The sequence below is a fragment of the Rhinatrema bivittatum genome, chromosome 14 (genome assembly GCF_901001135.1).
Source record: "Rhinatrema bivittatum chromosome 14, aRhiBiv1.1, whole genome shotgun sequence".
Classification (NCBI taxonomy): Eukaryota; Metazoa; Chordata; class Amphibia; order Gymnophiona; family Rhinatrematidae; genus Rhinatrema; species Rhinatrema bivittatum.
This window is the reverse complement of record NC_042628.1, coordinates 2,295,774-2,320,458: the sequence shown is the minus strand read 5'-3', so window position 1 is coordinate 2,320,458 and position 24,685 is coordinate 2,295,774. Positions and strand designations below refer to the sequence as shown.

Below are 24,685 nucleotides of genomic sequence, written 5' to 3'. Positions count from 1 at the left end.
GTTTTGAAGAATCAATACGATTTATTTTGAACATCCAGTGCGCTGGCGATAGACATTGTCACACACACACACACACACATGGAAACATCACACCACTGCCCGGGCCAAGAAGGCCCGCCTCCATCCCACAGCAATAACCCATTCCTTCGAAACCGTGATAGGGGAGAGAAATAGCAAACACAGTCCCAGAGAAATAAATACTTTTGTGGGCCCTTGGAAACGGTACAAATCCATGAAAAAAGGGTTATGTATGTCCCTGAAGGTCTCCTCTACAAACCTCTCTGTCTGCCTCAGCTCCTCCAGGGCTGCCACATTGGCCTCCAGAGATTGGACTTGCTCTCTGAGAGCCTGGAGCTCCTTGCACTGGGTGCACACATACAACGTTTCACTAATAAGTAAAAAATCATACATGTGGCACTCGATGCAAAAGACAGGAAGCCCCCCTCTTGCTGCTGGACTGCTGTCTTCGCCTTCATTTTGTTGAGTTCTTAGTTAAGGTTGCTAAAGGAGTAGGAATGTGTAAATTAGAGTCCTTTTCATTTATTGGTGTATTTCCTATTAATCTGGTAGTGACCTGCAAGGGGATATTAAACTTTTGAAAAGGGCTGGGGCAAACCTGTGTTTTAGATAAAAGCCTAATTGCTTTTTAATATAAAATTTCCTCTTGCTTATAAATCGAAGGAAGAGTTAGGGCAGGTGGGAGGGAAAGACAGACACTAGAATTACCTACTTTAGACTTGTTTTTTATTATAAGCGCATACAATAATGAGTATACTCCACTAATGTATATCTCCTAAAATTTACCAAAGCAATACTCACTGATCCTCTCCTCTCAATGTTACCACAGGAGACACTAGAAAAGAACTTATCTAGCTCCCTGGTCCTTTTTTTTTTTTAATTATTATTAGGTACACATGCAGACACTAAAAGAAATTACTTTTTCTGGCCTTTAATCAAGGCACACACACTTGAAGTTAGTTTAACCCACAATTTCACCTCTCTCCAAACTTAACTCCCAATATTACCCGTTAGCAATTCTTACCAATCCTCTTCAGTCACCAGCAAAATCTCTCTCTCCTCTCAGTATTCCCTCTGGATCTGAGCTGGTTTATGTAGTGCATTTGGATTTTCAGAAGGCATTTGACAATCCCTCATGCAATACTCCCCAGGAAATTAAAAAGTCATGGGATAGGAGGCAATGTCCTTTTGTGAATAGGTAACCAGTTAAAAGATATTTAATCCTTCCATTTTTTTTATTCTTTATTTATACAACTTTTACAAGTATTTTTAGACAACAATAAACATTGCCAATAAAAAGGTCATCAACTGAATATATATTCACCTTATTCAAATAAAGATAAGGAAATTATTAATCAAAAATATCATACTTCTTTTCATCAATAAATAAAATTATCTTGACCAGAAAAGGAAAAGTTTAGTGGGTTACATCCTCTAGAGCACAATAAAACAATTGAAATCTTATAATAGGAAAAAAAAGGAAGATGAACATTTCACTTCTTTTTTTTTTTTTTTTTTACTCCCTTTAAATACTCTAAGCTAAGCACACTATTTCCTAAGTACTATTTGCATTCAGAAAAGATCTTAGTTGCATAGGGCTGGATATCGGTTTTTGTTAAACCTTACAGCACATTTTCTCAGGTATCTTACAGTGATCAACGCTCCTATGTCTCTGGCTTCTTGACACATTGAAAGGAGCTTCTTTCTATGGACCTGACTTTCTCTTTTGATAGCCATAATTTTTCACCTAAAAAGGTTTTTAATCTGCTTAGAAAAAAGTGTTTCAGGATTAAATCCCTATCTGAGGGAAAAACAAAGGTCACCAGGAAGGTGGCTTCTATATTCAATCTGCCCCTCTGAAGGAGATTCAGTGAAATCCCTTATATTTCCTAACTCTTGTTCTTGAACAGTTAATTTCAGTTGGGATGTATCTCCATTCTTTCTACTACCCATTAAAAAATACAGTTTTGAAATAGGAGGTAATACTTCTTTAGGGAGTAAAAGAATGTCAATAAGATTTTTTAAATGTATCAGGTGTTAGTTGTAATTTCACTTGGGGAAAATTAAATATTCTTAAGTTCTTGTCCCTCAATTCGTTTTCTAAATTCTTTATCCTTTCTAAAGTACTTGATTCCCCTTGAACCACATTTTCTTGGACTTTGTGCATTTGGGATATCTGAGTTTCTAATTCTTTTATTTTATTTGCGTGCAAATTAACAATTGGATCAATTTGTTTAATTTGTTGCTTAGTTTCTGACATTAAAGAAGATGACAGACATAGAATTTTCTAATGAAACCAGCACTTTCCAAATATTATCTAAAGTGATTTCTTGGTTTTTGACCGATTTCAACATTGATGATTGTGTGCTTAGCAAAAACTCCAGATGGAGATCGTGCCTTTCACATGCACTCTCAGTCCGGTCTGTACCCCCCAATGGTATTAAAGCCGTCGGTATAGGATCTTCATTTGTCCTCTCTGCTACAGCAGAATCTATCTGCTGGAGATGGAGTGACAATCCAGATCCTCCAACAATCTTAATTGCAGCGTTTTCATCCATGACATTCACCCCAACTTGCAATACTTCACTCACCGACTTCTGATGTTCAAGCATGCTGAATTGCCGGGGTTGCTCACTGCATGGGTGGGCAGGTATCTCAGGAGCTCCGGGGCTTAAGGATATTTGGGAGTCCAACAAAGCAGGACTGTGCTCCTCCTCCTGCAGTGTAACGGATGGCTCACGGGAGAAAAAAAACCCTTCGATCCTAGGCTGCAAGGGAAGTTGAACTTGAACTGTTGAGGCATCAGCTCTTATCTTTCCCTTGCGCTTCGTATGCGGCATTGGAATATATCACCAAAAAGGTAATTAAAGGGCTTCTCTTCCCTCTTCCTAATTACAAGTGTGAGTAATCCATCAAATGAAGGTGAAGGTAAAACAATTCAAGAAAAAATATTTCTTTAATTATATTAAAAAGGACTCAGAGAAAAACTGCATGAAACGGGGCAAAGCCGCGCACCCCTTTGGAGCGAGCGCCTTCGGCAGCGTGCCGGCGTCAACTGCGCGCCGCAGAGAGGGCATTTTTAAGTCCTCCTGCATCCCCAATAAGTGACATCAGGAATCAGGAAGCACTGTCCAAGTAGATGCCGTTGGGGCCGGGCAGACTGCAAGCTACCTCACCCCCACAGTTGTAGGAAAGTCCCAGATAATTACCTTCACCATTTTGCCTCAGGAAATATGCAAAGGCAGGACATTTTTAAGCCCTCCTGCATCCCCAGTAAGTGACGTCAGGAATCAGGAAGCACTGTCCAATTAGATGCAGTAATCCTTCCATTTTAATATCTAGATTAAGGCAATTTGGTATTGCGGACACAGGCTTATCATGGTTTACATCTTATGTGTCCAATTGGACTCAGCAAGTGAGAACTGGTTCTAGTAACTCCTCTTGGCACAAAATAAGAACAGGGGGTGTCACAGGATTCTGCATTATTGGTTGTGCTGTTTAACATCTATATGACACCTATCTGTAAACTTCTCGCCAGGCTTGGGCATCATAGCTGTAGACAATATTTAGGTTTTTTTATACCAAAATCCACTTGCTTGTCAGAGACTATTGCTTTTGTCTCAATATACTTGTCAGCCATTGACCAGTGGCTGGTTAATACAAGCTAGCATTAAACCTAGATAAAAGTGAACTCATCCTGACTAATGCTTCTTTAGAAATTCAAGCCCATGGTTGCAATATATCAGTCATCTCATTGTTAAAATAAAATAGAGATGTCTGGATGGAATCATATTTCCGTTTCCATCCACAGGCAAAGTTAGTCACAAGGGGTGCATTTTTTAAATTACGTATTCTACAGTGGCTGAAGCCTTTGCTCTTCTCTTGTGATTTTCATATAAGTTCCAATTTTCTCATCCCTGGACTGCTGCAACTCTCATCAGATTGGAGTTCCAAAGAGTACTCTCAGAGTATTGCAGCTCCTTCTGGCAGTAGAGAACATGTTACTCCAGTTCTTTGGTCGTTGTCCTGGCTTCCAATACAATACAGAAAGCATTTTAGTGTTTGTGAACGATGATATTCTGCAACACACGGATAGTGGAGATCAGGTCCATCTGCTCCTTTTGAACTCATCTGGGGACTGTATTATGCAAATTGGCGTTTTGGGAGCTAGTGCTTAATTTAATGGTTTTCTTTTTTCCAGATCTTTTGCTGTAAACATAAAGGGATCTTTATCAGCTTCGATGAGTCTTTGTTGGGGAGTCCACAAGACTCGTGGTTATCCCCTTCATTGTTCAATATCTTTATGCAGCCATTAGAGTTTAATCCAGGTGCAGGGTTATCATTATGTGGTGTCAAGAAGCCGCTCACCTCAGGCTGTGTCCGCGGGAAGTCTTCTAAGTGCTGTTAAAATCTGTCCAAACACAGCCTAGGCTTCTGTGGGTTCGTTACCCATGCAGCATCCTCCAGCACAGCACAGTTCAGGCTTTAGCAGACAAGTTATCTCTGAAGGAGTGTCTTGTAGTTCAGGCTCCATACTCTCAGGTTCATTATCCAAGTCTGCTCCAGCTCTCAGTCCTGAAATGGGCTCTCATCCTCTCTCAAGGCCAACTTTCTTCCCCTGTTACTCACTGACAGGAGTGCTTCACTGCTGCCTGTCATTAGTCAGGTGATCTAAGCCCACCTCCCGAGGCCTTCTGGGAGACATATTTTCTAAAGGTAGTTTTAAGGTACCTTCCCTCTTAAAGTAACCTCTCTCTTTTCCTTTCTGTTCATTGGGGAACAACTGTGATGAGTACCATGGTACCTCATTAATGGACACCATCCAGATCATTGTACCAATTGCTAAAGAAAGTATCATGGCTTCAGTCTATCTGAAGTCTTGGACTGTCTATTGAGAAGTTAGCATTGAATGCCCAGAAAACAGATTTTGAGGATTGTCCTCCCTTTTTTCCTTATGATGTCTCCTCTTCACTTGCAGTAAGAGATCTCCGAGTGAGATAGGACCATGTATTTAACCTGGAAGCTCACATTGTGGTTGTACAGTGCCTCTCTGAAGCTGAGATCCATGAGCAGACTCTACCCTTTTCAATGTATAGTGGGTGCCTTGGACTACTATAATGACCTCTGCATGGGTTTCCGAAGTGGCTCATACACAGGTTACAAGTAGTCCAAAATGTTGTGGGCAGAAGTTCTGCTGCTGCATTTGAGCCAGTCTTCCAGGACACTGTTCACTCCTGTTGTGCCCATTGCACTCTTTATGAACTGGTACTGGTACAAAATGTAAGCTTTTAACCTTCCCTTCAGGGTTAGGAGGGGAACAGGCGAGATGGAGTCAGAAGGCATTGCTTTGCCTTCCAGCGCCACTCTGTGTAGTCTCCTCTTGGAGATCAGGCTTGCTTTCCAAGAAAAGTGATGACATGGTGGCTTCTTTCTGTCTCAGGTTAGGGATGTTTTCTGCTGCAGGTCTTTGCGACGGGGATGGCAGCGAGTGGGAGGGTTTGGACTGGATGGCAGAGCAGGGTGCTTATGGACGCGGTGTTTTCTTTTATGTTATATAGCCTGCTCCTGTCATTTGTTTCCATTTGGTTGTCATCATCCTTGGTTTGGTTTTATGTGCACTTTATTTTGGCTGAGTTCATATCATTTTTTATGTTTTTTGTACACCTCTGGGCAGTCTTTGGTTTTTTGTTTCAAGGACCAGAAAAGAAGTTTACAAGCACTGTAAATAAATAAACACATTTAAAAAACCCTCTTCTAACCCCCTACCACAGAAAACTTGCAGCTGTTTCAATCGATTGAGATCTGTCTCAAGAGAAATGAATTGAAAGTAAAATATAGTTTGAAAAAAGAACTTTGCTACAATCCTTGCTGTGCACTTTGGCCTTGCATGTGCTGGAGAGAGCGGCTATAGATCTAGTCCAGGCTGCACTCCTGGAGGTCAGCATTCAGCTCTCACTCATTTATTTACACTGCGGACACTCCAGGATTAGTTATTTTGCATGTGCTGGAGAGAGCGGCTATAGATCTAGTCCAGGCTGCACTCCTGGATGTCAGCATTCAGCTCTCACTCATTTATTTACACTGCGGACACTCCAGGATTAGTTATTTTGCATGTGCTGGAGAGAGCGGCTATAGATCTAGTCCAGGCTGCACTCCTGGAGGTCAGCATTCAGCTCTCACTCATTTATTTACACTGCGGACACTCCAGGATTAGTTATTTTGCATGTGCTGGAGAGAGCGGCTATAGATCTAGTCCAGGCTGCACTCCTGGAGGTCAGCATTCAGCTCTCACTCATTTATTTACACTGCGGACACTCCAGGATTAGTTATTTTGCATGTGCTGGAGAGAGCGGCTATAGATCTAGTCCAGGCTGCACTCCTGGAGGTCAGCATTCAGCTCTCACTCATTTATTTACACTGCGGACACTCCAGGATTAGTTATTTTGGTTTCACTCCCTCTTCCATTCACGGGGGAGCTACTCCAGATTTAGGTGTAGATTAGTTTGCATTCAGTCTTAATCTGGAAGTTGACTCCAAACCCCCATTTGCATCCATTGAATTCAGTATTAATTACTTTTGATGTAATTATGGGAGGCGTGGGATTAATTACTCCAGTATTAATGTGGTGTTTGCTCTCTAACCTCCTGCGAGTGTGAGGACGAGGCTACAGCAGAGTGGGGATATCACTAATGAATGTGCAGGAACAAAGTCCTTCATTTTCAGTTTAAACTCATTTTCACCCATTCATTCCCAGATTTTTCCAAAGGTGACATTCGGTTTAAATTGATGTTCATCCTAATTTTAGGCCGATTAAAAAGCTGCTCAAGAGCTGCAAGTGCAGCATTTCAAGGCCTCCAATCACTGCTGGAAGCCATCGTGGGCCAAAGCACCCATCCTCCCCCCACCTGTGAAAGCATTCGCCCTCCAGTGCCCACCCTCCAGTGTTTCAGAGCCCACTCCCACCACCTGTGAAAGCGCTCGCCCTCCAGTGCCCACCCTCCAGTGTTTCAGAGCCCACTCCCACCACATGTGAAAGCGCTCACCCTCCAGTGCCTCCCTTGCCGTGTTTCAGATCCCGCTCCCACCACCTGTGAAAGCGCTCACCCTCCAGTGCCTCCCTTGCCGTGTTTCAAGTGCCACCTCCTCACCCCCAAGCAGCCAAAGTGCCTGCTGCCTGGTGCTGAGTGCATGTGAAGCAGGCCCCGCCCACCAGAAGCGCTTCCCGAGCAGGGTCCCTGGTCCTGCACACAAGCAGAAGTGCAGTGCTGCAGAGCACGGGAGCCTCAGTAAGCTGCGGCCGGAGGAGAGAGGAGCCTGGAGCTACCCCGTAAGCATGAAAGGCAGGGGAGAGGGAGACTACGGTGGAGATGGCAATGCTGCTGAGTGGGTGGGAGGGAGAATCTGCTTAATATTGTTTTATCATCATAGTTTCTATCCATCAAAATAAACTCCAATATTTACCCAGAAAAATAAAGTCATTTTTTTCAACTGATTTTCTTCTTTTGTTCTTGTCCTAATAAATCCTGGGAAAAATAAAGAACAATAAAAACAGAAAATGAAGGTCCCCCATGCATGAGATAGATTTGCATACCGTGCATGCAAATCTATCTCATGCATATTCATTTGGTTTGTGACCCCCGAGGAGCAGAATTGCCCACCCGGTCTGCAGTGAATGTGCCCTCGCTCTTGGATTAGAGATGAACTCGATTCAGAAGCCTGGAGGTGAGTAAAGCAAGAGGAACGTCCCAGCACTCAGTAACATCTGCACAGAAAGCAGATGCAAATCTTCCTCCTCCTCTCCTGGCTTGACCCTGCCTGGACCGAATCAGGTTCAGACGACTTTATTGGCCCGACACAGGGCCCAGCTGTGGCAGGCAGAGTTCAGGAGCAGAGGGTAACCTTCCTATTACTGGGGAGGTCACCCACCAGGGACTCAGCCTTTCCTTTAAGAAAATAGTTTTATTATAGAAATGTCAGCCTTCCCTGAACGACGCGTCCAAGCTGCTGGGGGGCCACTGTACCCCTCCCTAGTCCCCTCTTCCTTTCTGCTCTACCAGCTGGGAGTAGGGGGGGGTGGTCCCACATACACGAAGGGAGAACGGAGGTAGCTGTATTGGGGCATTAGTATTAAAGCTCACAGCCTCCCTAATTTATGCAGAATGAATGACATTTTTCTCTTCCGTGCCTGGATCCAGGCAGCAATAATTTTCCCCTTTCACTCCCAGGCAGGGCCTGGGCTCATCCAGTGGGAGAAACAGAGCTTCTGCCTCCCGTCCTGTTATATCCTTTCCCAAAAAGATCCGATTGGAAGCATGCCCAGGATCTGACACAGCCAGCAGGGGATGGAACAGGGGTGCAAGATTTTACGTCCTGCCACAGGGAGGAAAGGGCACCCATGTGCCTCCATATTAATCTCTATTCCTGTGGCGCTGAAAAGCTGAGCATTAGCTTCACTATAACATTTCTTTCCCTGGTAAAGGGCTGGCAGAGTCCTGACTGGCTCGGGGGTTATTTCTGTGGTATGGCCTTGGGTCTGGCATTAAGTTTCAAAATTTCCTGATAATCTTTCACCAGCTCCCTCAGCTGGTCCATGTGTGGATTGACATTTTCCTCCATCCATTCCTCCACTGTGTCTGCAAAATACATGGCATTCATCTCCGTGCGCAGATCCTGGATCAGTCGCTCCCACTCTTCGTGTGTCCTGTGGGGAAAGAGCAAAAGCCATCACTCCCGAGAGCAGGATCAGAAACTATCAACTACTACAAGCCCTGCCCTGTGGAAAGGAGCAGCAGACTGGGTGCCCTCTTCCCTGATCACTGATGCAAACTCTGAGGGCCCTCACCTCGATCGATCGGGCAGAGAACGATGTGTCACTTACTTTAACACTTTGCTGCCAAACATCTCCAAATTGCGAGGATTCGCAAAGCGATGCTTTCTGTGATAAGGTGTGAACCATCCACTGATAACTCTGGTAGAGAAGGAGACAAGAAATGCCTCGTTACTCATCCATTGATATTTCCCACCCAAAGCACCACTACTGAAACAATCTTCCTACGTCAAGATCCAATCCTCCCCAACCCAGAACCACCACTACTGAAACAATCTTCCTATGTCAAGATCCAATCCTCCCCACCACAATCACACAGCACTGCCGAAACAATCTTCCTACGTCAAGATCCAATCCTCCCCATCCCAGAACCACCACTGCCGAAACAATCTTCCTACGTCAAGATCCAATCCTCCCCATCCCAGAACCACCACTGCCGAAACAATCTTCCTACGTCAAGATCTAATCCCCCCCATCCCAGAACCACCCGAGTCGAGCAGCTGTAAGATGTGTGACCTGCAGCCTCCCCCATCAAATTAAGTTCCTTTTTCTCCAATGTCAGCGTGGCAGTTACAACCCTAAATAGCACTGGTATGGTTGCCACGGGGCTCCAAAACCCCACCACTGTAAAGAATTTTGAGCTTGCATGGGACACACAGATATTAAATGGAGGGTTGAGAGCTCGGGGGGGGGGGGGGGGGCAGTTGGTGATGGGTTGCATCTGGGAATTTCTATGAACATCTCCCCAAGTAGAGAAAACTCAGCTGGGTGAGCCATTTGGTCTTTACTTAATCAGGAGGGATTGAGGCTGCAGGGTTCACTGACTTCTGTGGAAGAGGCAGATATGGGTCAGACTACAGACAGGGTTAGTAGAGGAGCAGAGATGCTTCCAGGGGCGGATTGGGCATCCCTCGGTGGGCCAGTCCTCTGATCACGTAATTTTTCCAGCTTCCTGCCATGAAGAGGTCCCTGCCTGGCACGGTCTGGCGAGAGGTCAGGCACAGCCACAGCCTGATGAGAGGCCCTCCCATCCTTACCTTGCAGGCGACGGAGATGTCCCCTCTGGCCATGCGAGTCCGTGCTGGTGCCAGCTGTGGCCGTCTGCACTTATTGCCTGCCTTGCTATGCTACACTTGACCTATGCGCCACTGTCCTCCTATCCAGGGTCCAGCTCCAGTCTCCCTCCAGATAAAGTCGCCCTGTTGCTGTGGGGGGGGGGGGGGCAGTATCTCTCTGTTCTTCAGCTGCTCCTACCCCTCTCTCCCCATTTGTGTTTGTTGGGACATCAGCAATGCCCCAGTGAGGAAAAAAAATGAGAAGGGTTGTGTGTGTATGTGAGAGGGCATGTATGTGAGTGGAAGAAAGTGAGAGAGAAATGTATGTGTATGAGAGAGGGAGAGAGAGTGACAGAGAGAGTGTGCGCGAGAGAAAGAACATGGACATCTGTGAGAGAGAAAGCATAAACAGAAACTGGAGAGCCCTCAATATGGTTCAGGGGGAGTGGGAGCACATATATGCAAATGAGAGGGAGGGGAAGGATACCTTCTGACTCCTCCCCCCAGTCCTCAAGTGTCCAGTGGAAAAGTTGGCCAACCTACAGGAGCCACGGGCAGCAGTGACCTTCTTCCACCTCCCTTCCAGGATTGAGGAATAGCGCTGCCATCCCACAGCCGACAAAGGGAAGGCCTGAAAGCTGTGTGTATGCGAGAGAGAGACTGCATGTGTGTGTGAGCACAACAGCCTGTATGTGTATGAAAGTGGGACAGAGCCTGTGTAATTTTGACAGAGTGCCTGAGACTGTGTGTGTGTGTGTGTGTGTGTGTGTGTATGACAGAGCCTGTGTATGTGAGAGAGACTGCATATGTTTGACAGAGAGTGCCTGAGACTGTGTGTGTGTATGACAGCCTGTGTATGTGGGAGAGACTGCATATGTTTGACAGAGAGTGCCTGAGACTGTGTGTGTGTGTGAGACAGAGCCTGTGTATGTGGGAGAGACTGCGTATGTTTGACAGAGAGTGCTTGAGACTGTGTGTGTGACAGAGCCTGTGTATGTGGGAGAGACTGCGTATGTTTGACAGAGAGTGCCTGAGACTGTGTGTGTGTGTGTGAGAGAGCCTGTGTATGTGGGAGAGACTGCATATGTTTGACAGAGAGTGCCTGAGACTGTATGTGTGTGTGTGTGTGACAGCATGTATATATGTGAGTGAGAGAGAGCCTGTGTGTTTGTTGGGGAGGGGGAGAGAAGTAAAGACTGAGAGGCCCCTCTCCCAATCCACAACAATCTGTAGGTGACTGGAAATGAAACAATTCCCAGATATGGAGAGTTGGAAATTTTTAATGCTATTATTATTTTAAATTTTGGGATATTTCATTTGTCTGCTGTTTGAAATATTTGATGTTTGGGAAATATTAGAAAAAACTTATGTTAATTACTGGACGTTCAATGGCTGTTGCCTGCTTGACATAATTATTCTTTTTTTAGCATGGCTTTATTATTATGAATGATGTTTTATATCTCTTGACTTTATTGCTTAATGTTTTATGAGGAATGATGTTTCTGTTTTTCCATTCTTGCAATGCATATTAGTCAGGCTTACCGTGTTTTCCAGAGCATGTGCATGAGCCAGTCAGCATGTGTGTGAGAGAACATATAAGAGAGCTTGTGCAAGAACGAGCATACATGTTAGAAAGTGTGTACATATATATATCTGAGAGCGAGGAGGGATGCACAGACGGACTGATCCATGACTGGAATTTAAAGGTCCCAGGTATGGAGAGCAAGGGATTGTTTTTAGCGTTACTTTTAATTATTGGGTGTCATTTGATGCGTCTGCTATTTTGAAATAGTTTACTGATTGGAAAATGAAAAACAAGGAAACAATTAGGCCAATACAGAACAGTGCACTCAGCCGAGCGCACTGTTAGCCCCCGTCTGGGCACGCGTTTTCGACGCGCTATTATTAACCCTTATACTAGAGCGAGGAAAATGTGCGGCCAACGCCCCCTGGAAGAGAGGTGTGCCTTCTTGAGGGAAGGGACATGGAGCGAGCCGTTACGGTGGTTCTAGCGGGGCGGCTGGATTGTAGGAAAGGGAAGGGCTCGTCAGGCCAGCCAGAGTTGTGTAGGTAGATGGATCTGTGAATAATGGTGAGGGTTTTGTAGAGGATGCGCGAGGGGATGGGGAGCAAATGGAGGTCTTTCAGGACGGGGCTGATATGGTCGGATTTACGGGCATTTGTGATGGTTCTAGCCACAGCATTTGGAGCGGTTTTATGGTGGAGTAGGGGAGGCCTAGATAAAGGGAGTTGCAGTAGCCCAGTTTGGATGAGAGGGTCGCATGAATAACGGTCGGAGGTCGTGGGCATGGAGAAGGGCTTTGCGTTTTTTCATAACGTGGAGCTTATAGAAGCCTTCCTTTAGGACATTGCTGATGTGTTTTTTCATGCTTAGATGCTGGTCGATCAGGACACCAAGGTCTCGTACGAAGGGCTCAGAGGCAATAGAGCTGAAGGCTGGGTCGCTTGCGGCTTGATGGCTGGACATGAAAAGCAGGTCAGTCTGGGAGGAGTTGGGGGCAAGGTGGAGATTTGTGAGTAGGGAGACATTTCTCCCAGAAGTTTAGTGATTCGGAGATAGAGTCTGGTATCGTATGATGCCATGCAGAAAGTAAAATGTGCAGCCAAGCCGGCACCGGGAAAGTGCACAGAAAAAACTGCTTTTCTGTGCACCCTCCGACTTAACATCATAGCGATATTCATCAGCTGCTTTGAAATATGTATTGTTTTTATGAGTATGGCTTTACTGTTACCATATCTTGATTTTACTGTTTGATGTTTAATGTTTCTGTTTTTCTATTGCTGCACTGCATACGAAGTCTGTCTGTTATACTTTCCAATTCAGTTTTTGTTTGCATGTTTCTAGTTCAACTTTGTCGTCTCTTTATTCTGAATTTGGTGAGGGGCTGTGTGTTCTGCATGTGTGAGCGAGATGAGGTAGTTTCTTTGCTGGGATCTATAACAGCTTGGCTTGTTGTTATCCTAATGTCAGGTGTATTGGTGTTTTAGGGCCTGCTGTAACAGAGTAGGTAGGCGGTGCCGAGCCCTGGCAACTTTAAAAGCAGCAGACTCGATAGCACTCATTCAAAGAGAATGACCTGGAATAGGGGGGTTATGGAGAAGGGGAGGCGAGCTACAGTCACAAACCAGGATGGGGTGAGCCAAGAGGAAGTGCCGATGCAGTGTTGGGGAGGCTTGAAAGAGTCAACTGGAGTGAGAGTAGGAATGGGAATGGCTGAGTGCGCCTGCAGGCTGGGGAAGGGTCATGCGGCAGTACTGGAGTACGGTGTGAGCATATGAGCGGCAGCAGCAGCACAATGAGTGTGTGAGTGTGAGTGTGTATCTTTCTCCCCGACACAGAAAGAAACCCACACACACACACACACACACTCTCTCTCTCTCTGACACACCCATACCCCGTGAGCAAGTGTCTGTGTGTGTGTGCGCGTCATGTTAGAGAGAGTGTGTGTGTGTGTGTGTGTGGCTGGCAGTGTGGTTGTCACATTGTTTGTCAACCGGTTCAAAAGCCGATTGTTTGGCAAAAGACTAACACCAGAGCAGGAATCCAAGGTATATTTATGAGAGAAGTAACCAGACCTGCGGACAAATGGCAATGGGCCCGCAGCTCTGTTTCCTCACCACTGATCTACTTATTTAGGAACAATGTGACATTTATGTTGGAGATTTTTTGGCTCAGTTCTGCCAGGCTCCAGGGCACCTGATGTACCAATGAAGGGTCAGTTTGGGAACTGTTGAAACACTGCATAAGGGAATCAGACAGATACTTTGTGGGCTGATATTTTCCTGCAGACATTATTCCACAGTATTGCCCTTCTGCTGGTGACTTCCTGCCCTCATCAAGTTAACGCTCGCAGCTGCATAACTCAGGACTTCTTACCTTTCGTCCTGCAGAAGCTCGAGAACCTTGGATTTTAGCTGCTTGTGAATCTGCTCAACCGTGCGGTAGATCACAAAGCCTGCAAATGCACCGTTTCCTTCACTAGGAAAATCAAATCAAATCAAATCAGGCCAGGAATCAAGAATTAGAAAAGTGAAATGAGGAACTGCAGAGAGCACAGCCCTGCACGAACTGAATACTAAAGGCCCCAGCCCTCGCATCTGGCAGTCACTGCCCCGTGCAGACCATGTGATTCCCCCCCAAGTTACTGCCCTGTACAGACCACGTGATCCCCCACCCACCCGAGTTGCTGCCCCGTAGAGACCACGTGATCCTCACCCCACCCCCGAGTCACTGCCCCGTGCAGACCATGTGATTCCCCCCCGAGTTACTGCCCTGTACAGACCATGTGATCCCCCTCACCCCCGAGCCCACCCAAATCTCTTCCATGGGTGGACATCTGTATTCTCCCTCCCCCTCCTCCAGCAGGTGTCTGTGCTCCCCCTCCTCCAGCAGGTCCCTTCTGCAGGTGTCTGTGCTCCCCCTCCTCCAGCAGGTCCCTTCTGCAGGTGTCTGTGCTCCCCCTCCTCCAGCAGGTCCCTTCTGCGGGTGTCTGTGCTCCCCCTCCTCCAGCAGGTGTCTGTGCTCCCCCCCCCTCCAGCAGGTCCCTTCTGCAGGTGTCTGTGCTCCCCCTCCTCCAGCAGGTCCCTTCTGCAGGTGTCTGTGCTCCCCCTCCTCCAGCAGGTCCCTTCTGTGGGTGTCTGTGCTCCCCCTCCTCCAGCAGGTGTCTGTGCTCCCCCCCCTCCAGCAGGTCCCTTCTGCAGGTGTCTGTGCTCCCCCTCCTCCAGCAGGTCCCTTCTGCGGGTGTCTGTGCTCCCCTCCTCCAGCAGGTGTCTGTGCTCCCCTCCTCCAGCAGGTGTCTGTGCTCCCCCTCCTCCAGCAGGTGTCTGTGCTCCCCCTCCTCCAGCAGGTCCCTTCTGCGGATGTCTGTGCTCCCCCTCCTCCAGCAGGTCCCTTCTGCGGGTGTCTGTGCTCCCCCTCCTCCAGCAGGTGTCTGTGCTCCCCTCCTCCAGCAGGTGTCTGTGCTCCCCCTCCTCCAGCAGGTGTCTGTGCTCCCCCTCCTCCAGCAGGTCCCTTCTGCAGGTGTCTGTGCTCCCCCTCCTCCAGCAGGTCCCTTCTGCGGGTGTCTGTGCTCCCCCTCCTCCAGCAGGTGTCTGTGCTCCCCCTCCTCCAGCAGGTGTCTGTGCTCCCCCTCCTCCAGCAGGTCCCTTCTGCAGGTGTCTGTGCTCCCCTCCTCCAGCAGGTCCCTTCTGCGGGTGTCTGTGCTCCCCCTCCTCCAGCAGGTCCCTTCTGCAGGTGTCTGTGCTCCCCCTCCTCCAGCAGGTCCCTTCTGCGGGTGTCTGTGCTCCCCCTCCTCCAGCAGGTCCCTTCTGCGGGTGTCTGTGCTCCCCCTCCTCCAGCAGGTGTCTGTGCTCCCCCTCCTCCAGCAGGTCCCTTCTGCAGGTGTCTGTGCTCCCCCTCCTCCAGCAGGTCCCTTCTGCAGGTGTCTGTGCTCCCCCTCCTCCAGCAGGTCCCTTCTGCAAGTGTCTGTGCTCCCCCTCCTCCAGCAGGTCCCTTCTGCAGGTGTCTGTGCTCCCCCTCCTCCAGCAGGTGTCTGTGCTCCCCCTCCTCCAGCAGGTGTCTGTGCTCCCCCTCCTCCAGCAGGTGTCTGTGCTCCCCCTCCTCCAGCAGGTCCCTTCTGCGGGTGTCTGTGCTCCCCCTCCTCCAGCAGGTCCCTTCTGCGGGTGTCTGTGCTCCCCCTCCTCCAGCAGGTGTCTGTGCTCCCCCTCCTCCAGCAGGTCCCTTCTGCGGGTGTCTGTGCTCCCCCTCCTCCAGCAGGTGTCTGTGCTCCCCCTCCTCCAGCAGGTCCCTTCTGCGGGTGTCTGTGCTCCCCCTCCTCCAGCAGGTGTCTGTGCTCCCCCTCCTCCAGCAGGTCCCTTCTGCGGGTGTCTGTGCTCCCTCTCCTCCAGCAGGTCCCTTCTGCGGGTGTCTGTGCTCCCCCTCCTCCAGCAGGTGTCTGTGCTCCCCCTCCTCCAGCAGGTGTCTGTGCTCCCCCTCCTCCAGCGGGTGTCTGAGCTCCCCCTCCTCCAGCGGGTGTCTGTGCTCCCCCTCCTCCAGCAGGTCCCTTCTGCAGGTGTCTGTGCTCCCCCTCCTCCAGCAGGTGTCTGTGCTCCCCCTCCTCCAGCAGGTCCCTTCTGCAGGTGTCTGTGCTCCCCCTCCTCCAGCAGGTGTCTGTGCTCCCCCTCCTCCAGCAGGTGTCTGTGCTCCCCCTCCTCCAGCAGGTCCCTTCTGTGGGTGTCTGTGCTCCCCCTCCTCCAGCAGGTCCCTTCTGTGGGTGTCTGTGCTCCCCCTCCTCCAGCAGGTCCCTTCTGTGGGTGTCTGTGCTCCCCCTCCTCCAGCAGGTCCCTTCTGTGGGTGTCTGTGCTCCCCCTCCTCCAGCAGGTGTCTGTGCTCCCCTCCTCCAGCAGGTCCCTTCTGTGGGTGTCTGTGCTCCCCCTCCTCCAGCAGGTGTCTGTGCTCCCCCTCCTCCAGCAGGTCCCTTCTGCGGGTGTCTGTGCTCCCCCTCCTCCAGCAGGCCCCTTCTGCGGGTGTCTGTGCTCCCCCTCCTCCAGCAGGCCCCTTCTGCGGGTGTCTGTGCTCCCCCTCCTCCAGCAGGTGTCTGTGCTCCCCCTTCTCCAGCAGGCCCCTTCTGCGGGTGTCTGTGCTCCCCCTCCTCCAGCAGGCCCCTTCTGCGGGTGTCTGTGCTCCCCCTCCTCCAGCAGGTCCCTTCTGCGGGTGTCTGTGCTCCCCCTGCAGAGTTCTGCACTCTTCCCCTAACTCTTTCTCACAAATGAGTACGGAGGTCCTGCTACAGCCTAATAACACTTCCCAAGTTTGATATCAAATCTGCGTCCAACAAGGGCAGGACCAATCTCAACACTGCTGAACTTTGCCCCATCGAGAACCGGCATTTATAGCTCCTTCCCCACTCCAAAGCAAACTATTTGAGTTTAGACATGAGGAGCTCGTACCAGGAGTTTTTTTCTATATCGATATTCTGGAAGCCCAGTGTCTGCAGGATGCTCTGTCTGGCTGTGTCGTCATAAGCACCTGAAACAGAAGAGATCCAACGTGCTGAGAAGACCAGAAGGAGCCCACACTGAGAGCCCACACCGAGAGCTGGGGTGAAAACTCACCGTTCACCAGGGACTGAAGACAGATGGCCAGTGAAGGAATTCCCACGGGCAGGAGCTCGCACAGGGCAGAGTAATGGTCGTACCTGAAGCAACACAGAAGGATCATTTCACCCAAACTCCAGGCAGCTCAGCCTGTTCAGAAAACGCTGCTCAGAGAATCCCAGCAAGCACTAATCCTCTCATTACAGGTCTATCCTGCTGAACAGGGTCTTGTGTACACAGGGAACAAGGATGTCCGCGTGTGTGTGTGCGTGCGCCTTTGCCAATGAGCACATTATACTCTCAAAGAAACATTTACATCACTTTTCCCCAAAATGTGCATAAGGGCGTCCTCGCTGCCATGTTTAATCATGGGGTCTCACCCAGTCCCAGACTACTTCCCACACTGCATAGTTTCTACAGGATCTCTGCAGGTCAGAGATCCACTGATCTCTGCAGGAGAGAGAACCCCTGCACCCAGCCCAGGATGGAGAACTGATTCTCTTCCATCAGATACTAAGAAGTGCACGCGACTGGCCAGAAGAAAACGGATTCCTCTGCAGGACTGGAAGCAGCCATGTGGCAATGAGATGACACACTGGAGAGGAGACGTGCCTTGGGATCTGTACTGCAGACGGGATGCATTGTCAGTGCTCTCAGCCCACTCAAGGTTTGAAAAATACAAAGTCTTGATGATTGCTTAGAATCTCATTCACTAGGCAACCATCACTTGCTGAGAGTCCGTCTCGTCTCCGATACAGAACCCAAGAGCACCTCCAGTACGGATCCTGAGGGCGCGCCCTGGCTCCTAGGATCCACCCCCCTTTACCTCGTCTTACCTCTGCCAGCCAGTGATGGCTATGCCTTGGAAACGGATGCCAGGGAACCTGGGCATTGACTCTATGACATGCAGCCAATACTGGTGGTTCTTCAGGTGGTAACTCATGGGTGTCCACATCTGCACTGGGCCTGTGGCTCCCTTAAAGGCGCTCGCAAACCAGATGGTCTTAAATCCACTTTGTTCATACTTTGAAATAAAATTTTCTGGAGGGAACAAAAAGGTGGTACAAGTTTAGTTTATTAAAAATGTATAGCCCATGCTCCTCACAACAAAGGTCAGAGGCGGATTAAACAGGTTAAGAGAGACATAAAATAATGGTAAAAATCAAATAGACAGAAAGCATATGTAACCTCAGCATAAAAGATGAACCTGATAAAAATGTTTGTTGCAACTTACTAAGTGGCCCCCCAGAGCTTAAGGTTACTCCTTAACATAGAATATGCTAAATTTAACAAATCTCTGGGCATTTCGTAACAAATACTAGAAGCCACACTTCAGTAATGCTGCAAACATTTAGGGCCTGAATCCTGAGAAATGCCATAATGACCTCTGCCCTGCCTGCAGAATCACATTCTCGGATGCTAACATTCAAAGCAAATGTTACAGATTAGAATACGTTAACCATGGGGGTTTCATTCAAACTAAGAAGAGTCATGACACTGCGCTTATGATGCACACTCCCTACCATGAAGACCCAAAGCTGTTGGCACTTAAAGCGCTCCGGCAGTAAGAGAAAAGGAGTTTGCTGAACAGATCTAAAGCCAAAAGCAGGGCTGTGCTCTTCAGCCAGCAGTTCACTGTCATCTCTCTTCAGCATTTACATAATTTGCCTTCAGAGGTTTTAAGTAAGGATTTCTTTGCAAACCCCATGCCATTGGCTAGGATCAGATCAGCCGATTCACACCCTTGCCATTGGCTAGGATCAGATCAGCCGATTCACACCCATGCCATTGGCTAGGATCAGATCAGCCGATTCACACCCATGCCATTGGCTAGGATCAGATCAGCCGATTCACACCCATGCCATTGGCTAGGATCAGATCAGCCGATTCACACCCTTGCCATTGGCTAGGATCAGATCAGCCGATTCACACCCATGCCATTGGCTAGGATCAGATCAGCCGATTCACACCCATGCCATTGGCTAGGATCAGATCAGCCGATTCACACCCATGCCATTGGCTAGGATCAGATCAGCCGATTCACACCCATGCCATTGGCTAGGATCAGATCAGCCGATTCACACCCATGCCATTGGCTAGGATCAGATCAGCCGGTTCACACCCATGCCATTGGCTAGGATCAGATCAGCTGATTCACATCCATGCCATTGGCTAGGATCAGATCAGCTGATTCACATCCGGCCTGGGTTAGATGCTCTTTGATTCTTGTAAGACTGCACTGGTAGGCCATGCCACTAGGAAGACTACATGAGATGTCTAATGCATAAGTAAGTCTCACCTATTTTTTGTTTAAAATTAGAAGAAAAAGGGTGAGGTTTTAAATATTTGCTGTTTTTGTGTTGCAGCGATGCCCTGAAGCAGCTCTATTGAGCTTCCTCTCTATGGAAGGGTTTTCATTACAGCAGCTCTCTGTTTCCATCAAACCCCCTTCAAGCGCCACAATAGCTCAGCTGAGCACAACTGAAGGGCAGTGAAACTTACCATTAATATTTCTACCTCAGCTACCCTCATACTCATCCGCGCCTCCTCATACATCCCTATCCCCCTGCATCCCACCCCCTCTGATTCCCCCCTCCCAAGCTCTTACCACTTATATCCCTTTTCTCATGTTAATAGTTAATAGTTAGACATATCTTCACATGTTAAAAGTGAATAAATAGACTCCTTTATTAATTGCTTTATCTAAAAACACGAAGTTCTCCCACATAATATCTCTGCCTACCCTCTTAGATTTATCTCTGTTAGACATTAAACTATTGTAAAGCTTGTTGCTATGTTATGTTACACTGTGAACCGAGGTGATGTTTCTAACGTGCCCCGGTATATAAAAATCCTTTAAATAAATACATACCACACAGAAATTTTTGGACTTTTAACATTCGAGCACTTATTGCATTTTGGGGGATTTTTTGGACCTATGATAGACAACATAGCTAATAGTGTTTATCACCATAGTCGCAAGCAGAGGTCTTTTTCTCCCTTAGCTGGAATCTAGGGGGGGTTTTTATGGGAGAATTAGATTTTGTTTTCTCTCACGGCTCCCTTGGTGTGTTGAGATTCTAAAGATGTTTCTGCCATGGCTGAAAACAGAATGCTATAGATACAAAACAATCAAGTAGCCATGTAATGTATAAACACATCAAGAGAAAAAGGTTCCTACCAGCTCTGCAACGAGTCCAAGCAATATGGAAGTGGGCAGTCAAACAGAAAATACTGATCACAGCAATTTATCTTCCAGGGAAGAACAATGTAGTAGCCAACAGATTAAGCCATCAACTACAAGTGCATGAGTGATCTCTCAACAATCACATACTGCAGGAATTTTTGTGACTTGGGGCAACGTCTTTGCATCTCTATTCAATCACAAACTACCACAGTATTGTTCGAAAAGGCTATCACAAGATGCAGCAGTGAAAAATACCTTTCTAATTGTATGGAATGAAGACATGGTGTAGGCTTTCCCACCAATTCTGTTACCAGCAAAAACCATTCTAAAATTGAGGAAGGACAAAGGAAAAATGATCCTGATAGTCCCGTTGGCCACAACAACGTTGGTTTCCATGGTTAACCAGAGTAGCAGCAGATTAACCCTATAAAGAAACCTGGTAGGTCAATACATCTCAATCTCCAGTCTCTAGCATTAACTGCATGGATACTGACAGCAACACAATTAAATAAATTGAATTGCCACAAAGAGTAAACTAAATTATTCTCATATCTAGAAAACCTTCCACAAGGAAATCCTAGAATTTCAAATGGAGGAGATTCACAAATTGGTGCAGACATCAAGGAGAACAACTTTCTACAAGTCCAACTTCTAAAATACTTCCATACTTGCTTCACCTCATTGACTCTGAACTAAAGACAAATTCCATCAGAGTCCATCTGAGTGCAATAGCAGCTTATCACCACACTACTGACTGAAAATCAATTTCGCAACAACCACTAGGAGCTAGGTTCATAAAAGGTCTGCTCAATCTTCAACGTCCACTAAAAGGAGCCAGCATCGCAATGGGACTTAAATACTGTCTCGACACAGCTCGTGAATGGCTACGTTGGAGGTGAAGTTCCTGGAATGGAAAACTTTACTTCTAATAGTAGTCATAAGAGCCAGAAGAGTAAGTGAGGTACAAGCCTTAGTAGCCTACACGCCCTATACAAAGATATTAAAAAGTACTCCTCAGAACACACCTAAAGTTTCCATCTGATAAAGAAATTCTACTGCCAGCTTTCTTTCCTAAGCCACATACAACTGCACAGCCCAGACTGAAGAAAAGCCACAACTCAAACACTCAGGAAGTCAAGCCAGCTTTTCATATCTTATGCCACAGCTATAAATGTCTCATCTGTTATCCAGATGGCCATCGCAGCATCTCTCTCATTGTTATACAACCGTAGGTTTGGAAATACCACACACACACATTAAAAGTGCATCAAGTCAGAGTAATGGCTGCAGCGATGGCGCACACAATTCAGAATATCTGCAAAGCTGCCACATGGTCAATTATAAATACTTTTACAAAGCATTCCTGTCTGGATAAGGACTCACGTACAGATAGTATATTTGGACAAGCAGTGCTAAAAAACTTTTTAAAATAATCAAACTAAACTTCCAACAAAATACAAGATGGGTTGCAAAGAAACCAGTCAAAGGCAAAACTATTTCAGAGCAAGCCTCAGCTGGAGAGTCTCTCTCCATGGAGAAAGCAAAGTTGCTTACCTGAAACAGGCTTTTTCCATGGACAGCAAAACAAAGAGCCATATAATCCCTTCCTCCTCCCCAGCAAGTTTGCATAGCTTGGAAAAAGACTGAGGCGGCCACGCACATGCTCAGAAAGCTAAGTAGAACTTTCTGGGATTTGAGAGAAAAATGACCTGACTTGGCGCGGATGATGTCACCAATCTTGTTTAGCTGTTTGCTTTGCTGTCCACGGAGAACACCTGTTACAGGTAAGCAAAGTTGCTGTTACCAAGAACATAAGTGTCAGGTGTCATATTGTCCAATCAAAACAATCAAATATATTTTCCCTCTTTTGTGGTCTTTCATTCCTGTTCAAAATCCTGAACAAACCATGTTACTGAGTAGTCCATTGCTCGGTCTAAGTGCCAAATATTTTCCTCCAAAAGAGCTCAGTTTATGATAACCGGTAAACATGTGATATGTTACCGGCAAATAATTACATTTTTCACATAAATTCGATTCCCAGAAATTCATCTTTATTCCCCAAATTGTAGAAATATATATTCTATGAAGTCATTTCAATTGTCTCTCTCATATTTACTGGAGATCATTGCTTTGCTAAATTCTCCTCCTCAAAGTCTGCACTCCACAAATCAGCCAATCTGCAAAGATAAGCATTATTCATACTTTCTATTAGCGTACCCCATATGGACATTTTGTTGTTTTTACAGGTAGTGTCCTCACTGCTGTAAATTATCTCTACCCCATGGCATACAATAATGGGAAGCTTGTAAGTAAAATCAAGCCGCCACCACTGTCATTCTATAATAATAACTGGGTTTCTTTCAATACCCCGAAGTTTTAATGTTAATCGTTGTTATAGTTGCTCCTCTGATTTTTAATGTATACCGTTGTTCTAAATGTAAACCGGAGTGAAGGCCAACACCAATACTTCGGTATACAAAAACATACAAATAAATAAAATAAATGATTCTATCATATTTGTCTCTCTGTTTCATGAAACAATGGCCTACATTGCTAATTCCCTTCTCTGAGAAACAAATCTCTCTAAACCTGCTGGAAGGTCTGCATTACCCTGAAGAGACAAATAGGCTGAGTCTCCATCAGCTCTATGCCTTCCTAATAGCCGCTGGCCCAAAGTTACTGCTACATCTTGCTGGCACGCTAGTCTTCTTCAGATGTACAAAATGTATGGGCCATAAGGCTGAACCAGGTCTGTTAAAAGAGATTCTTCATCATATGTATTGTCTCTTAGTCCATTCATGACTAATCTCAGCTAATGAATCTTGAGTTCATTTAAAGAAGAATATTCTCTGAAAAAAAAGGCTCACTTTAAGCTCTCTACTCTGCATGGCCTTGAAAACAAGACATTCCTCTCAGTTTTATAGCCACGGGTTCTAAGGTTAAAATAATAGTGATCAGGGGCATCCTTGTTGGGTGCCTGGGTCAGTTGCCCATTAACAAGCAGTTTCACCATTGGTTTATATACAGCAATCTGAAGCCAACTTAAAAAGTAGCACCAAACTGATATTTCTCGAGCATCCATAATCAGACATTCCCAAATTACTCTATCAAATGCCTTTTCTGCATCCACTCTGTTTACCATTAGCCACTGAATATCTTCCCTGTACAAAGCCTGTACTATTTATTTATTTTAATTTTTATATACCGGAATTCCTGTATGCAATACAAATCAATCCGGTTTACATGTAACGAGAAGGTTGCCCCGGTCTGGGAGGTTAGACCAGGGTTTTTTTACATAGAACATTGAACAATAACAATCAACCATTGAACATAATTACAAGGAACAGTGAAAGTAACAATAATATTTAACCAAATAACAAATAACCTTATTCGTGTATTGAATAGTATGTGTGTGTTCACCTTTTTTCAAGCAACTTTAGTAGCGTATATGGTCTACAGTAAGCGGTTATATAAAGGTGAATAATGACTGTTAAATAGACATGCGAATAAGCAAGTACGGGAATGAAATTAAGTGTCAAGGTGTTAGTGACATCCTGCAATGGTTGGGTCTGAAAGTCAGGAGGAGGTGCCTAGTTACACTCTGGGAATTGGAACGCTTGCCTGAAGAGCCAGGTTTTTAACCTTTTTTTGAACTCTGGTAGATTGGGTTCGAGTCGTAGGTCTGCTGGGAGCGCATTCCATTGGTGGGGTCCCGCAGTGGAGAGAGTTCTTTTTCTTAGTGTTGATTTGGCAGGCGCTGCGACTAATGTGCCTTTGTAGGCGCTTCTGATGGGTCTGGAAGATACGTATGGACAAAGTTGAGTTTGTAGAGATATAGGTGCGACGTTATGAATTGCTTTGTGAATGATGGTTAAGGTTTTATATAGGATTCTCTGTTTGATGGGTAGCCAGTGGAGGTTGCTCAAGATGGGGGTAATATGGTCTCTTCTATTGGTGTGAGTTAGGATTCTGGCTGCGGCATTTTGTACCACCTGTAGGGGTTTGATGCTGTTGGAGGTTTGATACTATGCATTTGATAATATTATTCAGTCCATTTGCCAGGACAGCAGATAGTATCTTGATATATTGGTTTAACAAGGAGATAGGTCTTTATGATCTTGGTATTCTGGTCCTTTTCCAGGCTCAGGTATTAAAACAGGCGCAAAATTATGGCCATTTGCAAAATCACCTCTACTCCTTAAACATCAAATTATAACAAGTGCCAGGCTGGGTCAGACCGAGGTCCATCGAGCCCTGCATCCTGTACATAAGAACATAAGAAGTGCCAGGCTGGGTCAGACCAAGGTCCATCGAGCCCTGCATCCTGTACATAAGAACATAAGAAGTGCCAGGCTGGGTCAGACCAAGGTCCATCGAGCCCTGCATCCTGTACATAAGAACATAAGAAGTGCCAGGCTGGGTCAGACCAAGGTCCATCGAGCCCAGCATCCTGTACATAAGAACATAAGAAGTGCCAGGCTGGGTCAGACCAAGGTCCATCGA

The 24,685-nt window shown here is 46.7% G+C and overlaps 1 protein-coding gene across 4 annotated transcripts in view; it reads right to left on the bottom strand.

Annotated features, from left to right (window-relative positions):
- Window positions 1-1,518: 1,518 nt before the first annotated feature.
- LOC115075664 (hexosaminidase D-like) overlaps window positions 1,519-24,685 on the bottom strand; it is a 60,455-nt gene continuing 37,288 nt past the window's right edge. For all 4 annotated transcript variants that reach the window (XM_029576256.1, XM_029576253.1, XM_029576254.1 and 1 more), the window contains 6 exons: window positions 17,832-18,036; window positions 17,014-17,096; window positions 16,849-16,927; window positions 13,799-13,900; window positions 8,897-8,986; window positions 1,519-8,719 (listed from right to left, as the gene is read on the bottom strand). In XM_029576256.1, the coding sequence (XP_029432116.1) occupies window positions 8,527-8,719; window positions 8,897-8,986; window positions 13,799-13,900; window positions 16,849-16,927; window positions 17,014-17,096; window positions 17,832-18,036 (752 nt within the window). In that variant the 3' untranslated portion in view covers window positions 1,519-8,526. The remainder of the gene's footprint in view (window positions 8,720-8,896; window positions 8,987-13,798; window positions 13,901-16,848; window positions 16,928-17,013; window positions 17,097-17,831; window positions 18,037-24,685) is intronic.